This window comes from Aotus nancymaae, unplaced genomic scaffold, assembly GCF_030222135.1.
Source record: "Aotus nancymaae isolate 86718 unplaced genomic scaffold, 86718_ANA_hifiasm-v0.15.2.pri h1tg000057l, whole genome shotgun sequence".
In the NCBI taxonomy this organism is placed as follows: domain Eukaryota; kingdom Metazoa; phylum Chordata; class Mammalia; order Primates; family Aotidae; genus Aotus; species Aotus nancymaae.
Window position 1 is genome coordinate 47,543,096 of NW_026988471.1, and position 19,643 is coordinate 47,562,738.

Sequence of the window (19,643 nt, forward strand, 5' to 3'; positions counted from 1 at the left end):
TGATTGTGCATCTATTTATGCTTTGTTCATGCAAATTCTTTACCTATTACACCAGCATCTTGTTCTGCACCATTGTCCTAACTGAAATGTTTCCTGAGGAGAGAGTAAAGGCTTCTGAATTGTCGTTAGAGTGCTTCCAGCTTAGATGAAATGCTTCTGAATACTAAGCGTTTTGTGTGGGCACTAGAGACGAAAAAACTTAAATTTGTCATATTGAATCAAGGATTTTTCAATGATTACTAAAAGCTGCTTTTATGGTGTATTAAGTTTTGCTCCTTACCACTCTCCCTTCCCCATTGGCTTTGATTAACAAATAATCATTCCGAGTTCAGGGTTTTGAGTTGTAACTGGGCATCTTTTTTGTAAGGATTTGAAGATACTGGACCTGACATTGTGATGTGAATTTCAGGTTATTTTTTCTTATGTGCAGAAACACATGTAGGTGCTCCTTACTCCTCCGTCTTTCCAAGAAGTTTGGCCTATGGAAAGGGGAAAAATACCAATGAAATAAAACGAGGCCCCTTCTTACCTAAGGGAGCACTTACCTAGGGATGAAATTTAAGGGAGATACAAATGAATAAATAAATAGGGTACAAGCATTCCCTTTTCTTTGGCAGCCTTGCCAGTGTCTGTTGTTTTTTTCATTGTGGTTTTGATTTGCATTTCTCTGATGATTAGTGATGATCAGCATTTTTTCTTTAGAAGACATACAAGCAGTCAACCAACATATGAAAAAATGCTGTTCTGTTCATGCCCATTGCCCATTTTTTTAAATGGGGTTATTTATTTTTTTTGCTTGTTCATTTGTTTAACTTCGTTATAGATTTTGGATGTTAGACCTTTGTCAAATGCATAGTTTGTGAATATTGTTTCCCATCCTGTAGATTGTCTGTTTACTCTGTTGATAGTTTCTTTTGCTGTGCAGAAGCTCTGTAGTTTAATTAGGTCCCACTCATCAATTTTTGTTTTTGTTGCAATTGCTTTTGAGGACTTAGCTAAAACTTCTTTGCCAAGGCTGATGTTAAGAAGGGTATTTCCTAGGTTTTCATCTAAGATTTTTACAGTTTGAAAAAAGGGAACACTCATACACTGTTCCCTTTTCTCAAATTAGTTCATCCACTGTGGAAATCAGTTTGGAGATTTCTAAAAGAACTTAAAGCAGAGCTGTTATTCAACTCAGCAATCTCATTACTCAATATATGCCCAATGAAATAGATCATTATACCAAAAAGACACATGCACTCATATGGTCATTGCTATGCTATTCACAATAACAAAGACATGGAATCAACCTGGGTGCCTGGATTGGATAAAGAAAATGTGGTACATATATACCATATAATACTATGCAGCCATATAAAATCATATCTTTTGCAGCAACATGGATGGAGCTGGAAGCCATATAAACGTAATTCACCGCATAAACAGAACCAAAGACCAAAACCACATGATTATCTCAATTGATGCAGAGAAGGCCTTTGACAAAATTCAACAACCCTTTATGCTAAAAACCCTCAATAAACTAGGTATTGATGGAACGTATCTCAAAATAATAAAAGCTATTTATGACAGACTACACCAATATCATACTGAATGGGCAAAAACTTTGAAATCTGGCACTAGACAAGGATGCTCTCTCTGACCACTCCTATTAAATATAGTATTGGAAGTTCTAGCCAGAGCAATCAGGCAAGAAAGAGAAATAAAGGGTATTCACTTAGGAAAGGAGGAAGTCAAATTGTCTCTATTTGCAGATGACATGATTGTACATTTAGAAGACCCCATCATCTTAGCCCAAAATCTCCTGAAACTGATAAGCAATTTCAACAAAGTCTCAGGATACAAAATCAATGTGCAGAAATCACAAGCATTCCTATACACCAATGACAGACTTGAAGAGAGGCAAATCAAGAAGGAACTGCCATTCACAATTGCTACAAAGAGAATAAAATACATAGGAATGCAACTAACAAAAAATGTAAAGGACCTCTTCAAGGAGAACTACAAACCACTGCTCAACAAAATAAGAGAGGACACAAAAAGATGGAGAAACATTCCATGCTTGTGGTTAGGAAGAATCAATATCATGAAAATGGCCACACTGCCCAAAGTAATTTACAGATTCAATGCTATCCCCATCAAGCTACCAATGACCTTCTTCACAGAACTGGAAAAAACCACCTTAAACTTCATATGGAACCAAAAGAGAGCCCACATAGCCAAGTCAATTCTAAGCAAAAAGAACAAAGCTGGAGGCATCACGCTACCTGACTTCAAACTATACAAGGCTACAGTAATCAAAACAGCATGGTACTGGTACCAAAACAGAGATATAGACCAATGGAACAGAACAGAGTCCTCAGAGGCAATGCCACACATCTACAACCATCTGATCTTTGACAAACCTCACAAAAACAAGCAATGGGGAAAGGATTCCCTGTTTAATAAATGGTGTTGGGAAAACTGGCTAGCCATGTGCAGAAAGCAGAAACTGGACCCCTTCCTGACACCTTACACTAAAATTAACTCCAGATGGATTAAAGACTTAAACATAAGACCTAACACCATAAAAACCCTAGAAGAAAATCTAGGCAAAACCATTCAGGACATAGGCATAGGCAAGGACTTCATGACTAAAACACCAAAAGCATTGGCAACAAAAGCCAAAATAGACAAATGGGACCTAATCAAACTCCAGAGCTTCTGCACAGCAAAAGAAATGGTCATTAGAGTGAATCAGCAACCAACAGAATGGGAAAAAGGTTTTGCAATCTACCCATCTGACAAAGGGCTAATATCCAGAATCTACAAAGAACTAAAACAGATTTACAAGAAAAAAACCCATTCAAAAGTGGGTGAAGGACATCAACAGACACTTTATGAAAGAAGACATATATGAGGCCAACAAACATATGAAAAAATGCTCATCATCACTGGTCATTAGAGAAATGCAAATCAAAACCACATTGAGATACTATCTCATGCCAGTTAGAATGGCGATCATTAAAAAATCTGGAGACAACAATGCTGGAGATGATGTAGAGAAATAGGAACACTTTTACACTGTTGGCGGGAGTGTAAATTAGTTCAACCATTGTGGAAGACAGTGTGGCGATTCCCCAAGGACCTAGAAATAGAAATTCCATTTGACCCAGCAATCCCATTACTGGGTATATATCCAAAGGATTATAAATCAGTCTATTATAAAGACACATGCACATGTATGTTCATTGTGGAACTGTTTACAATAGCAAAGACCTGGAACTAACCTAAATGCCCATTGATGATAGACTGGACGAGGAAAATACGGCACATATACACCATAGAATACTATATGGCCATAAAAAACAATGAGTTCGTGTCCTTTGTAGGGACATGGATATATCTGGAAACCATCATTCTCAGCAAACTGATACAAGAACAGAAAAATCAAACACTGCATGTCCTCACTCATAGGCGGGTGTCAAACAATGAGAACACAGGGACACAGGGAGGGGAGCATCACACACTGGGGCCTCTTGTGGGGGAGTAGGGGAGCGACAGCAGGGTGTAGAGGGGCTGGGGAGGGATGACATGGGGAGAAATGCCAGATAATGGGGGGATGGAGGCAGCAAACCACATTGCAATGTATGTACCTATGCAACAATCCTGCATGTTCTGCACATGTACCCCAGAACTGAAAGCGCAATAAAATATATATATGAAAAAAAATGATGCTTTCTGATAAGGATTAGAACAAATCATTTGAGATGCCAGTTTTGTATTCTATTTTGCAAATGCTAAAGTGGCCTCTAATTCAGTTTACCCATAATTGGCTACAAAGGTCTTCTAGCTGCACAGTGAATCAACTATTTGGCAGCAGTTTTCACAAGGAAACAGAAGAGTTTGTTTTCTTTTTATCTATCTGAAAGTGATCCCATGTCTATGGAGTTGGGCAAGAAGGCAGGGAGTGAAGGGGAATGGAACTGTCTACTCACTGAGTATTTCAAAATCTGAATTTCTGCCACAGCTTGGGCAGGCTTTAACTTTTATTTTTTACTTACTCTTTTGTTGGCACGTTTCTAAAAGCACAGCAGTGGCTGGGGTAAGTCAGTGTGGCATCCAGGAGATTGACAAATTTTTCTCTCGATGGCAATTTTTTTAGAGAATAGGATGACGTCGCAATTAGCGTCTGAATGGACTCTAGGCCATGGCTCGGCAGGGCCTGCAATTTGGTGGAAGAAATATCCCTGAACAATAAAGAGGAGAAATGCTTTTTATTTATTTATTTTATACATTTTATTCAGAGAATGGAACCTCCCTCAACAATAGTATCATTTTAGGCTCTGAGAAATCTTTCTTCATTCTGCTTTTCCCTTAATTCTCCATTTCAATTACTCTCACTAAGATCTGAATTCAAAAAAGCGATTCTGTATTTTTTCTCATGTGCATCTCATTATTGTTTTCAAGGTTAAGTATAACTCCTTGTACCTACCATACATTAGCATTTCTCTTTCTCTCGCCTCTTCCAACTCCTTTACCCCACCCTCTCTCTTCCTCTACTTCTCTCCACTTAGCAGAAATGAAATAATCACTTGCTTTATGAGACAGCCAGCACATGCAGTTATATCAGCTTTTGTGCTCTACCCCAGGGAGAATTATTTAGGGCTTCAGATGCTTCAGTCTTTGATTGATTAAGCCCTGCAGGAGAGGTTTTCATGAAGCATAGGCTGGTTACCTTATTAAGAGCTGCTGTGTGGCATTAGCCATCATCTACCTAGGAAGTGAATGCATGTTCTCTAATGCAAACTTGATTCATCTGTTCAAAGCAAGCAAACACTCAGCCTTGCAAGCAGAACTGTGTGGAAAGCTCAGGCTTTTTCAACAAGGTCCTGAACCCTTTGGTTTTACTAGACTTGAGGCAATGTCCAAGAAAATTCCTAGCACATTAAATGTTAGGAGAAGGAAGAGTCAATGGAAATTAAACAATTCTGCTCATCTTCTAAGTGGCTGCTGCTGATGCCCCACAAAACTTTTCTGGCAGCATAGGTCCCTTCAGCAATCGTCCCCAAACTTGGTGCTCAGCGCATGGGAGGGACCAATAGGTGGTTGATGGAAGATTAATTTGACAACATGGAGTGATGATGGTGTAGGCCCTCAATGGAAAAATTAAGGCAGCAAAATTTGTCCCAGGGGCTTCAGACTTCTCTGCTTTTGTGTCCCTGTTGATTAGGTAACCAGGGTTCTCATTCTGCTTTATAGGGTTTTTATCTCAGGGCTTGAACACGGGACTCTTTGAAGATCTGGTGGATTTTTTGTTTGTCTTTTGAGTGGGTGCATTTAAAATTAGGTTCTTAGAAATGGTATGGCCTCATTACAAGGCAGTGAACCTCTGATAGTGGGTTTTCAGTCTTAATGACAGACTAGTGGATGGGGGAAATACTTTGTGAGTGAGGGTGGAGTGGATGCTTTCAGATACGATTCAAATCCTAGGAATATAATGAGAACAACCTCTTGGGAAGGAAGAGACCTGGGTCTGGTGCTACTGTTTTGGACATGAGAGTGTAGGGGTCTGTAGTGCCCACGGTCACTTCTAAGCAGCTGATAAGCAGCTCTTTAAGCAAATACTGTCATGCAGAGGTCTTGGGAACACAGTGACTTTATTGTGTTTTGTACCTGAGCCAGAGGGAACTCTCTTTGTTTTCCTAGTGACCAAGTAGAGGGCCAGCTTGCTGTAACAGCTCTGCCTACAGGATGTGCTAAACTGGAGAGTATTTAGCCAACCTACACGATTTGGAGTCTGGTATACTTTGCACATGAGACATACAGAAAAAGACTCCTGGGATAAAGTTGCCAGAAGTTGAGAGAGGAGAAAGCAGTGGGCGGAGCCACAAAATAGTGGAAGTCGTAAGTAAACAGAAGTTATGAGGTTGAGTGGAGATTAGAGGGAGTTAGGATTGACAGTGGCAGAAGTTAGGAAGCAGAAAGATGTAGGAATTTTAGTGGCAGGAGTTAGGAAGTATAGTGGCAGGACTTAAGAAGTAGACAGTAAGAACTGGACAGTAGCAGGAGCTAGGAAATAGATGAAGTCAGGAGTTGACAGTGGGAGCTAGGAACTAGCACAGTCAGGCTCAGTAGTGGCAGGAACAGGAAGTAGACAGTCAAAAGTGGATAGCAGGAAGGAGTTAGGAAATAGAGTGAGGGGCTGAGAGGGGCAGGAGCTAGGAAGTAGACAGACTTTGGGTTTTATAATGGTGGAAATAGAAAGTAGAGCCATGAGTTGATCTTGGCAGGGTCTACAGTATGAAGAATAACCAGGACAGTTCATTTCCTTCCCTTGCTGAAAACTCCAAAGCCTCCCCATCTCACTTAAAGAAAAGACAAAGTCCATATAGTGACCACAGCCCCCCAGCCTCCGCCACCCCATGGTCCAGCTCTCTGCCACAGCTCTGTCCTCATATTCTATGACTCTTTTCTTGGCTCACTCTGCCATATTGGCCTCCTTGCTGTTCTTCAAATACACGTCGTAAGATCCTGTCTCAGACCTTTGCTTTTGCTGTTCCCCCTCCTGGAACACTTTTCCTGCAGATAATCACATAACTTGCTTCCTTTAGGTGTTCGTTCACATGACACTTTTTCAGGATAGTCTTCCCTCACCATCCCCTTTAAAATGGCAATTTCCCCCTCTAGGGAATGAGTTTTCCCCTCTACAACCAATAGCATTTGGACCACTACATATTTTATTTACTTATTCAATCCATGTCTATATTCCCCTTTTTATGAAGGCAGAAGTGTTTGTCTCTTCTCATTCTCTGCCGTTTCCCTGATGCCTAATCCAGTGACTACCACATAAGTGGGTTCATAAGTTAGTGAATCAATGGATGAATAAACAAATGAAGTGGTTACCCTGCTCACCATTTTTCTAGAACTTTCGTTCATTGTAAAATGACATGCCTGTTTATTGCTTTGCCTGTTTGCTGTTGTCTCCATTATGTGACTGTCATCTCGTTAAGGGCAAGGACCAGGGCTATTCTGCTTACTACTGTCTGTTCACAATGGTGCCTGGTACATAGGATAGGTTCAATCAATGTTTGTTGGATAAATAACAGCTGCTAGAGCAGAGCGTCGTGGACTGCCGCCTCTATGATGGGGTAACCAGTCGCACTATGTTAGAGCAGTGCAGTATCTGGAACTCTGTTGTGTTTCTCCCTAAAGCCTGACTGCAGCTTCAGGTCTCTGCAGGATGTTGGAGGTTTCAGGCTTCTCAAGGCTTTGTCAGATTCCATGTTCTGTTCCTCCTAAACCCCTTTTAACTGAGAAAGCCTGGCCCTAATCCTTGCACCCTCAGAGAGTCTGATAGCAGTTCAGCCCGGTCCAGCCAATTGCCAGGGGCAAGCCAGATCTCTGGCCTTCGATTTCCATGAGTGGATTCCAGGTGGGTAGCCAGCCCCTCTGCCAGCACATGAGGCCACTCCCCACCCATATTTGATGTTATAGGTTGAATTGTGTCCCACACTCCAAAAGTTCGTATCTTGAAGTCCCCAGTACCTGAGACCTTATTTGGAGATAGGGTCTTTACAGAGGTATTGAAGTTAAAATGAGATTATTGGGTGGGCTCTAATCCAATATGACTGCTATTCTTATTAAAGGGGCAATTTGGGCCAGGTATGGTGGCTCACACTTGTCATCCCAGCACTTTGGGAGTCCGACGCAGGTGGATCACGTGGTCAGGAGTTCGAGACCAGCTTGGCCAGCATGGCGAAACCCTGTCTCTACTAAACATACAAAAAATTAGTTGAGCATGGTGGCGGGTGCCTGTAATCCCAGCTAATCGGGAGGCTGGGGCAGGATAATTGCTTGAACCCGGGAGGCAGAGGTTGCAGTGAGCCGAGATCGCGCCACTGCACTCCAGCCTGGGCGACAGAGCGAGACTCCATCTCAAAAAAAAAAAAAGGTTGCAATTTGGACACACACACACACACACAATACCATGTGAAGAGTGGAGTTATGTTGCCACAACTAGAAGAAGCTAGCACGAGCAAGGAGAGGCCTGGAATAGACGCTTCCTTCACAGCCCTCAGAGGGAGCCAAGCCCTGCTGACACCTGGATTTTGGACATCTAGCTTCCAGAACTGTAAGACGAAATTTCTGTTGTTTAAGCCTGTCAGTTTGGGGTGATACACTTGGTCTTTCCAACAGCAGCCTTTTCAGTTGTAGAGACTGATGCCCCACATATCAGCCTGGAGATGACATGGAGGGATGCCCTAAGCCGTCCTGTTGGGGTGCACTGGGCAAGGAGGGGAGGCAGCACCCCTCTACTCACAAGATGCTGGGCCCCGTGGCCCCACGGAAGGCTCCATTGTGTATCCTCTCCAGATGTACATTTTCCTTTAGTACCCTGTGGGGAAGGACATTTTCCTTAGTGGAGTTTGTACCTCATGTGTAAGCGTTCATAGCTGCGTCTACACATGTTTAGACCAAACTATGTGCATGGTATATAGGGTTAGAAGGGAAAAAAGGGGGAAGTGGAGGGAGAGTGGAAGAAAGACAAGCTAGTCCTTGATGAAATTACGAAATTGCTGGCATGTGTGTTCGGCTACATCTGTTTCCTTCCATTCCCCCGTCACTTGGTAGAACTCTGTTCTACAGCTTAAAGTCTCACCCCCTCCTGTCTTGGAGTTCTGAAAGTTCACCACCAGGCAGCCAGGTAAGGATGCAAATGCTGCTCCAAGAGGCCAAGGCTGAAGGGCTGAAGTGCAGCCTGCTCTTTGTTAGCCTCTCAGCCATTGTGACCTTGGATGTCTCAGAGTGTGCTAATAGTTATATACTGAAGTTTGCAAATACTTGAAAAAGTAGGGTTCGTTGAAAGTTATCCCTTTTCTCCTGACCTCACACAGACAAACTGTTGGTTTTCCTCCCATCTGTTTTATTTTGCTCTGCTTCTCTTGCTCATCTTGTTTCAAAGTTATACCTTTTGTAGTGTAATTTGCATTCTTTTTCTTTCAGACATGCATTTCTCAGTGGGTGAGAAAAAGAGGACTTACAGCCTCTGTAGAAAATTACCCCATAACCTGAGTGCCCCATGGGGCTATGCAGTGTAAATGATCATTGCCAGGTGTGTGTGAGTCATGGAAACAAAAGTGTTGAGGGCCACTACTCTCAAGGCTGTGGAAGAAGCTCCTGAGGGCTCTGCTGCCTTTAGCTCAAAGTCATTCAAGCTAAACTTCTTAGGAGCAGCACATCCTGGTCCTGCTAGGCAGCCTCTGGTCTGGCCCCTGACACTGGTATCTCCAAGCACAGGCCCTTCTCTGGGTAGCTGAGGGAGCTAGACGAGGAATCCCTGGGCTCAAGCCTGCCAGCCTTCTTCTGAGCACTTCCTCTCTGTAAGAGAATGGTCATGACTCACAGTGCATCTGAAGCACCCCGAATGGTGGGCGCAGTATGCCTCTATCATCGGTGTGATGATTTCAAGCATAGGAACGTGATTCTCTTACCACCATTACAGTATACACAGCAGAGCAAACACAGTAACACCCACTCCCCACCCCCTTGCCATTTAAGAACTGCAAAAGCCCTTGCATCTCACTCTCTGGGTGGCTGTTTTCCACGTTTCTACTAAGCATTTTCTTTGGAAACCCTCAGCCGTTTCATCAGAATGCACCTGTCAGTCTCACATTATCCCATCCCCTGGGTGTATTTCCACTTTCAGAGAGATGAGGTTGTCAGAGTCAATTGCTGTTTAAAATCTAAATCAAAAGAAATTTTTCTTCCTAAACCTCCATGGCTCTTCTTCCTGAGGTTTGTTTTAATTATGTTCAGTTATAGTTATAAATCATGGAAACTGGGCTCTGTGAGAAAATTGTTCTTGTGTCAGCCCAGTCAGACTAATTGTTCAAATTTCAGAGTATTTCACATATTTTATTAAAACCCAGATCTTTCTGTATACTGATAACTCTGTATTATGTAACTTGGTCAAAAAATAAATCCATTTCCCCCCTTTTCTTGGGGGTCACTTTTGAGAATTCTCCCAATGACGTGACCTTGCTGGTGTGAGACACACATGCAGGATGACCTTTTGAAGCACAGTGGAAGAACCCACAAGCGCCACCAAAGCTTTCCCAGCTGGGTGCTCTGGGAACAGCAGACACTGACTCCCGCACCCCTCGGGTGCCTCAGGGCAACCTTCTGGGACTGCTCCTGTCTTTCCCTTGCTGCTTAGTAAGTCAAATGTTTGCTAACTTTGCAGGACTTCAGTATCATTGTGTTCTGAACAACTTTGAACAGGTCTATTTATGAGGAAGGGCTGAATGTATAGTTTGACCATTTTGCTTGACAGTTTTGAAAACTCCTCCTCCCTCCCTGCTTAAACTCTTCAATGGGTGGCCTTGCCCTTGGAAGAGAATTCAGACTCCTTTCCCATGGCTGCTCAATCCTGCTCCATCTCCTCCATCACCAGTCACCTCCTTGCTAAAGACCCTCCAGTCACACTGGCCTCCTCTTAATTCCTGGAACTTACCAACTTAGTTCCTTTTCAACTCAGGACCTTTGCACATCTGCTCCCTCTTTCTGTAGCGTGCCCCCCTCACTGTTGCCACAGTGGAACCCTGGTCATCCTTCAGGCTCAGCCTAAATATCATGTCCTCAGTGAGACCATCCTGAGTACCTTGCCTAAATCAGTCACCCCTCATACTCTCTCAGATCTCAGTAATGGGTTATTTCCTTCATAGTATATATTACTCTTATAATAATTTTATCTATTATTTATTGCTTTTTTTGTCTGTCTCTTCTGATAGAACAGAAACTTCATAAGGGCAGGGACTGTGTCCACTCTACCATCACAGACTCAGTACCTAACATAGTACTTAGTATGTCAGTGGTGCTTAGTAAATGTTTGTTGAATGAAATGAAGTTTGTTCTTGGCAAACTGACTTATGTTCTTGGTTTCCTCTTTCTTGCAACAGTGAGATACAGGGTATACAATATGTTGACGAATTGGACTTTTCACAGTTCATACCCATTTTGGCATCTCTGTAACAGCTGAAATTCTGCTAACCACCTGAAATCTTCCCTCCTAAATTTCTGTTTTTCCTGAACTCACACAGACATACTGTGTTGGTTTTCCTCCCATCTCTTTTATTTTGCTCTTGCTTCTCTTGTTCATCTTGTTTCCCTTTAATTTAATATTAAGTTCTCTTATTTTTCCCCTGTTCAGGTAACCTCAGCCACACAGGACTTCAGCCATCCCTTCTATTCAGATGACCCTGGCATTTGTGTCTCTAGCCCTGCCCTATCCCTTCCATCCTTCCATCCTTCCTACTCACAGATGAACCTTCTTAAAGCACTCATCTCATATTTCCATCTCAGAACTTTCAATGGCTTCTCATTTTCTGCAAAAGAGAGTCTAAACTCTTTACTATGGCATCTAAAGCCCTTCCTGTTTTGTCCCTAACTCACATCTAGAAAGTACTATTTGATGGTCTATGAACACATCCTATACTTCCTCATCTGGACCATTCTTCTTGCTGTCCTCTGCTTGGAAGGCATTTTCCCTCTATTTTTGCCTAAGTTATGCCCAGCTCAAAGCCCCCCCTTTCTCAGAGCCTTTTTATAATTTCCTTTCTTCTTGCCTTTGAAATACCAGAGGACTTCACCTCTTTCTTGGGAGGCTTCATGTTTTGGCTTCTGTTTTAGTTAGTATTTAATGTGCAGTTGATATGCCATTTGGAGATGCTTCCTCCTAGGCTGTAAGCTCCTGTAGGGCAACACCAGGACTTAATCATCTTCATTTCTGCTCAAAATATAGCATGTTTCTTTAAACACAGCTGATGCTTGGTAAACATTTGTTGAGTGAATAATGGAATGAGGCATCTGAGAGGACTGTGCCAGGAGATTATCTAAATGCCTCTGGTTTAAATTTGGCAGAAACCGATTCAATTGGCCAGACTGAACCCTTCATTAACTTAAGGGTTCTTGTTAATGAACCTTTCATTAAGTCATCAAGTCAACAAGAACATGAGGGCAAATTTACCCCATAATAGGAGAACAACTTAAAAAATTTTACCATTTCTTGGACACTTAGTATGTGCTACTATGCTGTGCTAAGCACATAAAAATATAATCTTGTTTAATTGTTTACCCATAATTAATTACGTTATATAGCACAAAATAAATAAGCACCTACTATATGCCAAGCACTGTGTTAAGTACTGAGGATATGAAACAGATCTTTTCATTTTGGTGGGGGTATCTTCAAAACAAGCCTATTAGTGGATCCATTTTATGAATGAGGACACTGTGGCTTAGATAGGTTAAGTAACTTGCTCAAGGTCATACCAGCTGTTAAATAGTGGAACTGGAGTTTGAGCCCCCATCACTGTCTCTTAAGTCTATTCTTTTAGCCACCAAACTATATAGCACGAAGAATCTTTGGTTAGATATCTATAATTAATAATAAATAGAACATTGTAGTAAATTGTGCTACCCAACTTTAGACTGTACTACCCAACTTCAGACTGACAGCATCAGCATCTCCTGAAGCTTGTTAAAACTGCAAATTCTCAGGCCCTACCTAGTTCTACCGCAAAATTTTTGGGAGTAGGGCCCAGGAATCTGTGTTTTAACAATCTGCAGGTTCTTCTTAGGAGTGTAAAAGTTTGAGAAGCATTATTACAGATCATGTTTTATACAACTTAATTATTTTAAAAGCCTTTTGTTTATTTTCCTTAATTTTGACTTTAATTGAACTTTCAATGTGCTCTTCGTTTTTATTATGCACAAATTGTAGGGTGACTGTCACCTCATCCTGTACTTGCTATGGTTCAAATGTCCCCAGCCCCACAATCTTTGTGAATGTGCTACTCTTTTAGAAGAGGATCCATAGAAGGAAAGAGAGGTTGAGAGCAATGAAGGAGACAGTGGCGATGCTCTTCTTGAGTGAAATGCTGTTAACATGAAGAACTGAGTAGGGTGTGGTGCAAACACAAATCTCCCTACCTTGTGGAAAATGAGCTTCCTCCTGCACTAGCAGCACAGAGATGGGACTCTCTGAGTGGGTCTGTTGTGGCTGATTAGGCTAGTAGATGGTGGTGGTATCTGATTTCTCTGCAGTGGGGCTAAGGGAAGAATTTCTTTCTGAAATTCTGTTACTTGTAACACACCATCAACCTGAGTGAGGGGGCTAGAGAGGGAGGCACGGAGTTGGAGGAGGCATAAAGTAGGGTGTTGAATATTTCAGTAAACTGTCAACTTCAATGTATCCAGGCTGCATCTGTCTTTGAAATCAGGGTGCTCTGGGGTTTCCAGCCACCCGGTTGCCTAGTAACATGCATGAAACACTGAGGGCTAGCCACTTGAAAGTTTATTTTTGCCCTGAGTTAGTTGCTGAAGATTGAATGTGATCTGGTAGCAAGAGTAATATTTCATTTTTTATTCGTGAGCTGGGGAAATAAGCAAATACTTACAGTGAAATCACTGTCGTACCATTGAACGCATGACTTTGTACTTCTTCAAATCCATTTCCATATAGTTTGCTGAAGGAGGGAGGAGAGGGTTTAGGAATGGGAAGAAACTGAAAGAAACAGTTTGGAAACACACATTCTTCCTCCTGTAACATTTATTACTAAGACCATTACAGGCATTTATAATATCTAGTTCTGTTTCTCTAACATTTTAGATTCTAAGGGCCTGGGTGGATGAAGCTGGTCTTTTTGCTCTAGTTTATCTCTACCTCCATCCTCACCACCACCATCAATTTACGAAGTTTTATTAAGTGCCAGATACTTCATCAGCCACTCTGTGTGTATTTTATGACTTAATCCTTATCATTATTTCCATTACACTGACAAGAAACCTAAGCCTCAGTGTGGTTATGTAGTTTGCTTAATGTCAAAGGAAAACAGTGGCATAGCTGGGATTTGAGGCCAGAGTTGTTTAACACTTAAGCCTTTCCTCTGGTTTTGCAGGACTGTGTGGGCATATGAGTTTTCTGGGTGTTGAAAGCTGAGGGCAGAGGCAGCCTCCAGCACTGAGCCAGCTTTTTTTTTTTTTTCTTGGTTGAGTAGGTAGTTTTGCCGATGTCAAATATGGCTCTACAACCAAGATTTCAATGTCTGTAAACAGTTTTTTAACGACATTAGTAGACAGTGAATCAATTTATTTGGGCATAACCAGCATTTAAAAAAACTGCATAGAAAAGAATGAAAAGTATTAGAGCATTTTGCAAGTAATTAGGGTGTCAATTTTTATGAAATTTTATCCCACCATTTTTATGGTATATACCTATAAATACACACACGCACATGCACGCACACACACACATATATATACTTCTATCTGGAATAAGACATAAGAGGGTCCTTAGAACACAGATACTGGAAAATGACGCAAAAGGGCCTCTAGAGAGGATCAAGCAGCACATCTTCATTTTGCAAAGAAGGAAATAGGCTCAGCAAGGGAAAGTGACTTGTCTAACGCCCACAACTGGCATAAATGCAACCAGAACATGCTTTGGCTGGGGCTACTTCCAGCATATCGATTTTGCTGATCCTTTTTACTTTTCCTGCCCTGATGTCCTCATAGCCTAGCCATCCCCTTCCTGCAGGATTGTATTCCATGTCATGTTCTCAGTGGGGCCTTTACTGGCTGCCCTGTTTAAAACACCAATTTCCTATCCCCGTGCTTTTCCTATCCTCCTTCCCTCATTTGTTTTTCTTCCATTGCTTTATCATCATCTGACTCTTGATTATATTTTACTTGTTTATTGTTTACCTTCTCCAGGAAAACATATCCTCCTGTATCTAGAACAGGGCCTGGCACCTGGGAGTATTACAATAAATATACATTAAATGAATTAGATGACCAAATGGGAGTATGTCAGATGAATTTCTTGCCATAAATCATAGCCAAACAAGTTTGAAAGCTACTGACTTAGATGGAAATATTTGTATAAGTCCTTTGTCAATGATGAGGTGAAACCCACATGAAAAAGGGCTGTCGTGTGATGTAAAGTTAAGCTCCTTGCCGGGGACAGGCTGTGGGGTGTGACTTGAGAAATGGTTCAGAAACATGCTTCACTTTTTCCTGCTCCAGGGAGCTGTTGTCTACAAGGCCTCTCTAGTCTTTGTTAAATAAAATGAGCATGGAACTTCACTTTGGGGGGTGTGTGTATGCGTGTAATATCAACAGCATGTATGTACTCTGTGTATATATGTATGTATGCTCTCCTCCCACCAACCCATAACACAGCTGAGACTAACCAATATATAAATAAAGGTATGACTCATGTTGAAATACAATATTTAAACTCTGAAATTCAGAAAAGATAATTAGAGATTACAAAATAGTTCTTAAGTCTCCTTGTTAGATTTAGTTCAAAGAGGGCAGGGGAGCATATTTAATTCATTTCTTAAGCCCCTGGGGCCTCACAGAATGCCTGGTACCTAGCTCAGTCAATAGCCTGGGTAAGGCAGCAGCTTTGCCCGACCCCGGGATGGGAGGCTTCCAGGGCTTCCAGGGCTTCCCATGCTCTCATATGCTTCTTCCAAAATTCTTCAGAGTTTACAGCTTCACATACTAGCTCTCCCATATTGGATTACTGGATGCCACTTTCAATAGTTTTCTTCTCCTTCTATATTGTAGAATCTGAGAACATAGGTACAGGGTTGATACCTGGTGTCTTGTATAATTATGCACAACCTTGTTGCCTCCTTAGCAACTCCAATTCCCTGGAATTCTTTTTTATTTTACACTTAGGATATTATTCTTTGGCAGTCTCCTGCCTTTTAGGGGTTGAATTCCTTTATAGCAGTCTCTTTTAGATAAAGGAATCACACCCTTTTAAATTTGATTTCTTAGACTCTTGCCCAGTATTTGTCAAAGCTTTCTCTTCCATCCAATGAATTAGAATCACCTGGAGCTGCCTGTCAAAAATGTAGACTCTGACCTATTAAATCAGAAACTAGTAGTGGTATCCAAAAACATGCAGTTTTATAACAAGCTCTCCCAGTGAAGCCTTCAGTATGCCAGTTTGAGAACCCTTGCCCTAGGGTATATCATAGGATGATACTGTTCTCATCATTTCAATGGGGCAAATCAGATGGTCGTTGCTTAGAATTGTGTCCAGAGTCTAGTCCCTGAATTGCTTTCTCTACCTTCTAAGTGATAGCACTACATGTGTAGTTGATGAGGAAAAAGCAGCCCTTGCTTTGTTTTCACCAAAGCTGCTAATAGTAATCTAGATGCCCATTACTCTTCATGGTTGCATGTTGCCCTGATCCTTGTTTAGATACATGTTAGGATTTTATGCTTTTCTCTTACACTAACAGTGTCATTGCTGTAAATGTACCCTTGTGGTTAAGTCTGCAGGCACTGAACCCAATTGCTTGAATCCCGGCTCTGCTACTTACAATCTGAATTACTTGGGGCAAGTCACTTACCTTCTCTGTGCCTTAATTTCCTAATCTGAAAATATAATAATAGTATCAACCTCATAAAGCTATTATAAGGACTAAAAATGTAAATACATGTTAAGCACTTATAAGTAGGTTCTGGAACACAATAAATGCTTAATGTGTTGGTCCTATAATTATTATTATATTTTGCAGTAGCCTCCAGCTTTCTGACCAGAACAGAGGGAAAGGGTCTCCCTTTCCAAGCTCTGGACAGGATTTCTATCAAATACGGGCATCTTGTTTAACTGAACTATCATCTTTCTCTACTGAGGTAGGCGGTCTTTCTCTTTCTGGGTAGAGCAAGTCAGGTCAGTGGCTTGGGCTGCCCAGATGTACTCACACACTAAAGAATCTGTGCTAGCATCATGGACTTTTTTGCCTTTAGACATTTTCCATGTCTTTTTTTTTTTTTTTTTGAATAGCTTCGGTCCTGCTTGTCTCAACTTTCCAAACAATGTGGCCCACTGTTTCAGTCACACACAATAGAATGCACTGCCTTGTTTTGATTAAAAAAGAAGCTTCCTTACTTTGGAGAAATTACAAATCTGAGTGGGAGACCTCATGCTGTCAGACTTGAACAATGCTTTTAATGCCCTTAAAAAAACATCTGGAGAGTCACTTCAGATAACATTTTTCTAAAACATCATGGTGTCAGAATTAAATAAGTAGGGCTTCCTTTGCTTTACTTTGAGGATTTTGTCACAGGCACAAAAATGAAGATTTTCACCTCCCCTAACTTCTCCTCTATTAAAATAGCTGTACCTAACTTGAAAGCATCGTCTAGGCTCTTTACTCAACTGCCAATAATTGTGAATCAAACAGACAGAATGGCACCTTTTTGTTCAAAATAAGATTTGGGCTTTAGATATTAATCACAGATGATACTCTGGGTCTGAATGAAGCTTTATAATGAACTCCAAATACTCCTGGGGCTCTAAAAGCATTTCTGGGGTTCTAATATGAACAGTATCAGATATTCTTCTATAGTTTCCTTTTGGATCACCTGGTTTCTGGATGATTGCAAAGAAGAAAGCTTAATTTATGTTTACAGATACTCAGGGTCTCAAAAAAGCAGCCCCATTGCTGAAAGGCAAATCATACTGTTTTAGAAAATATCTTTTAGAAAATATGGTGGTATATTTGTAAGCAAATTTTTATCAAATGACTATACAAACAGCATTATAAAGAAAGGGAATCCTAAATTCACTTTCCCTGTATGGAACTTCACTGAAGTCCTTTTACAGCTGAATAATTTCTCATGTATGAAGACACTTCTCTAGTGGATGTGCTGGCAATGGTTAAATGAGTAACTGTCTATGTGCTGCTGTAACCCTAGTTATGAATCAGAGTCCCCCCATTTCTGGGGGCTCACAGTCTCTATAGCAAGGGATCCCTCTCCCCGTATGGCTGTGCCTCCTGCCTCTCAGAAGCACTGAGTTTTCATGTTTCCTTCTACCTCAGCCATGTTCATGTCAATTTATATGACTTTACTGTATGTAATAATAAAAAGAGTAACAGGCATCAGAAAGAATGATAACATTAAAGGATTCTAATATGTTGAATAAGTTTTTTTAAAAATCCACATTCTATAATGATACTCAAAAAGCGACAGACCAAGAGAGAATGAGGAAAAGGGGAAAAAAGGGAGGCATCTTCTTTGCAGAATGTTGTTGGCTAATAAATGTAGAAGAATGATAGCATGTAAAAACTACCATTTTGTAACTCCCTTTGTAACAACTGAATAATCAATGGAGGCTGAAACCATTGGATGAAAAGTTGTCGGCCAACTGAATAGTTACAGAAACTCAAAGTGTACTACCACAGTTTACTTAGTAATGACAGAGGAAAATGTGCTCTTACAATAGAGATCTGGCAGTCACTGCCTTAACCAAGCAGCCAAGTAGTGGAACAGTGGGGCATAATGTACTTCCTGGTTTGATGTAGTGGCAGAGACACAGCACCCCTTTGCAGTGTTCTTGTAGAAATACTTGACCTGAGTCTAGTCATGGCAATGTAGTCAGCTGCATCCCGACAACTGTCTTGGGCTTTTCAAAGGATCCTATGTCATACAGAATGGAGAAAGGAAGCTGGACAGTTCAGGAGATGCGGGGAGATGCGGGAGGTGAGGTTGGGAGGACAAAGGGAAATAACAGCAAAAAATGCAATGCATAAACTTTGATTGTTTTAAGAAAATCTATAAAAGACATTTTCATTTGAATATGGACTGTAGGTTAGATAATATTATTACGTTCATGTTGATTTTCTTAGGTATGACGGCACTGTAGTTATATAGAATGTCCATGTTTTAGGGAGATACATGCTCAAGTATTTAGGGATGAAATGTCATGATGTCTATAAACTTCTTTTTGATGGCTTAGCTAAAGGGTAGTGAGTGGTATATACTCACATACAAAGAGATGGAGTGGGTGTGGCAAGCTGTTAATAGTTGATGAATCTACATAAGGTGTATAGGGGTGTTCATCACACTGTTCTTTCCATTTGTCAATGAAAAGACAAATGGAAAGTGCCTCAATTTGTCAGTTAAAAATTTCTTTTTTTTAATTGCATTTTAGGTTTTGGGGTACATGTGAAGAACATGCAAGATTGTTGCATAGGTGCATATGTGGCAGTGTGATTTGCTGCCTTCCTCCCCTTCACCTATATGTGGCATTTCTCCCCATGCTATCTCTCCCCAACTCCCCACCCCCCGCTGTCCCTCCCCTATTTCCCCCCAACAGACCCTAGTGTATAGTGCTCCCCTCCCTGTGTCCATGTGTTCTCATTGTTCAACACCCATCTATGAGTGAGAACATGCAGTGTTTGATTTTGTGTTCTTGTGTCAGTTTGCTGAGAATGATGGTTTCCAGGTTCATCCATGTCCCTACAAAGGATGCGAGCTCATAGTTTTTGATGGCTGCATAATATTCCATGGTGTATATGTGCCATATTTTCCCTGTCCAGTCTATCATCGATGGGCATTTGGGTTGGTTCCAGGTCTTTGCTATTGTAAACTGTGCTGCAATGAACATTCGTGTGCATGTGTCCTTATAGTAGAACGATTTAAAATCCTTTGGATATATACCCAGTAATGGGATTGCTGGGTCAAATGGAATTTCTATTTCTAGATCCTTGAGGAATCACCACACTGTCTTCCACAATGGTTGAACTAATTTACACTCCCGCCAACAGTGTAAAAGTGTTCCTATTTCTCCACAT

At 41.2% G+C, this 19,643-nt stretch overlaps 1 protein-coding gene across 7 annotated transcripts in view; it reads right to left on the reverse strand.

Moving 5' to 3' along the window:
• Nucleotides 1-19,643, reverse strand: part of LHCGR (luteinizing hormone/choriogonadotropin receptor) — a 63,453-nt gene that overhangs the window by 13,466 nt on the left and 30,344 nt on the right. For 4 of the 7 annotated variants that reach the window (XM_012465474.3, XM_064364065.1, XM_012465472.3 and 1 more), the window contains 3 exons: nt 13,440-13,508; nt 8,303-8,377; nt 4,044-4,229 (listed from right to left, as the gene is read on the reverse strand). In XM_012465474.3, the coding sequence (XP_012320897.2) occupies nt 4,044-4,229; nt 8,303-8,377; nt 13,440-13,508 (330 nt within the window). The remainder of the gene's footprint in view (nt 1-4,043; nt 4,230-8,302; nt 8,378-13,439; nt 13,509-19,643) is intronic. The other 3 variants (XM_064364063.1, XM_064364064.1, XM_064364066.1) reach the window with 3 other exon arrangements.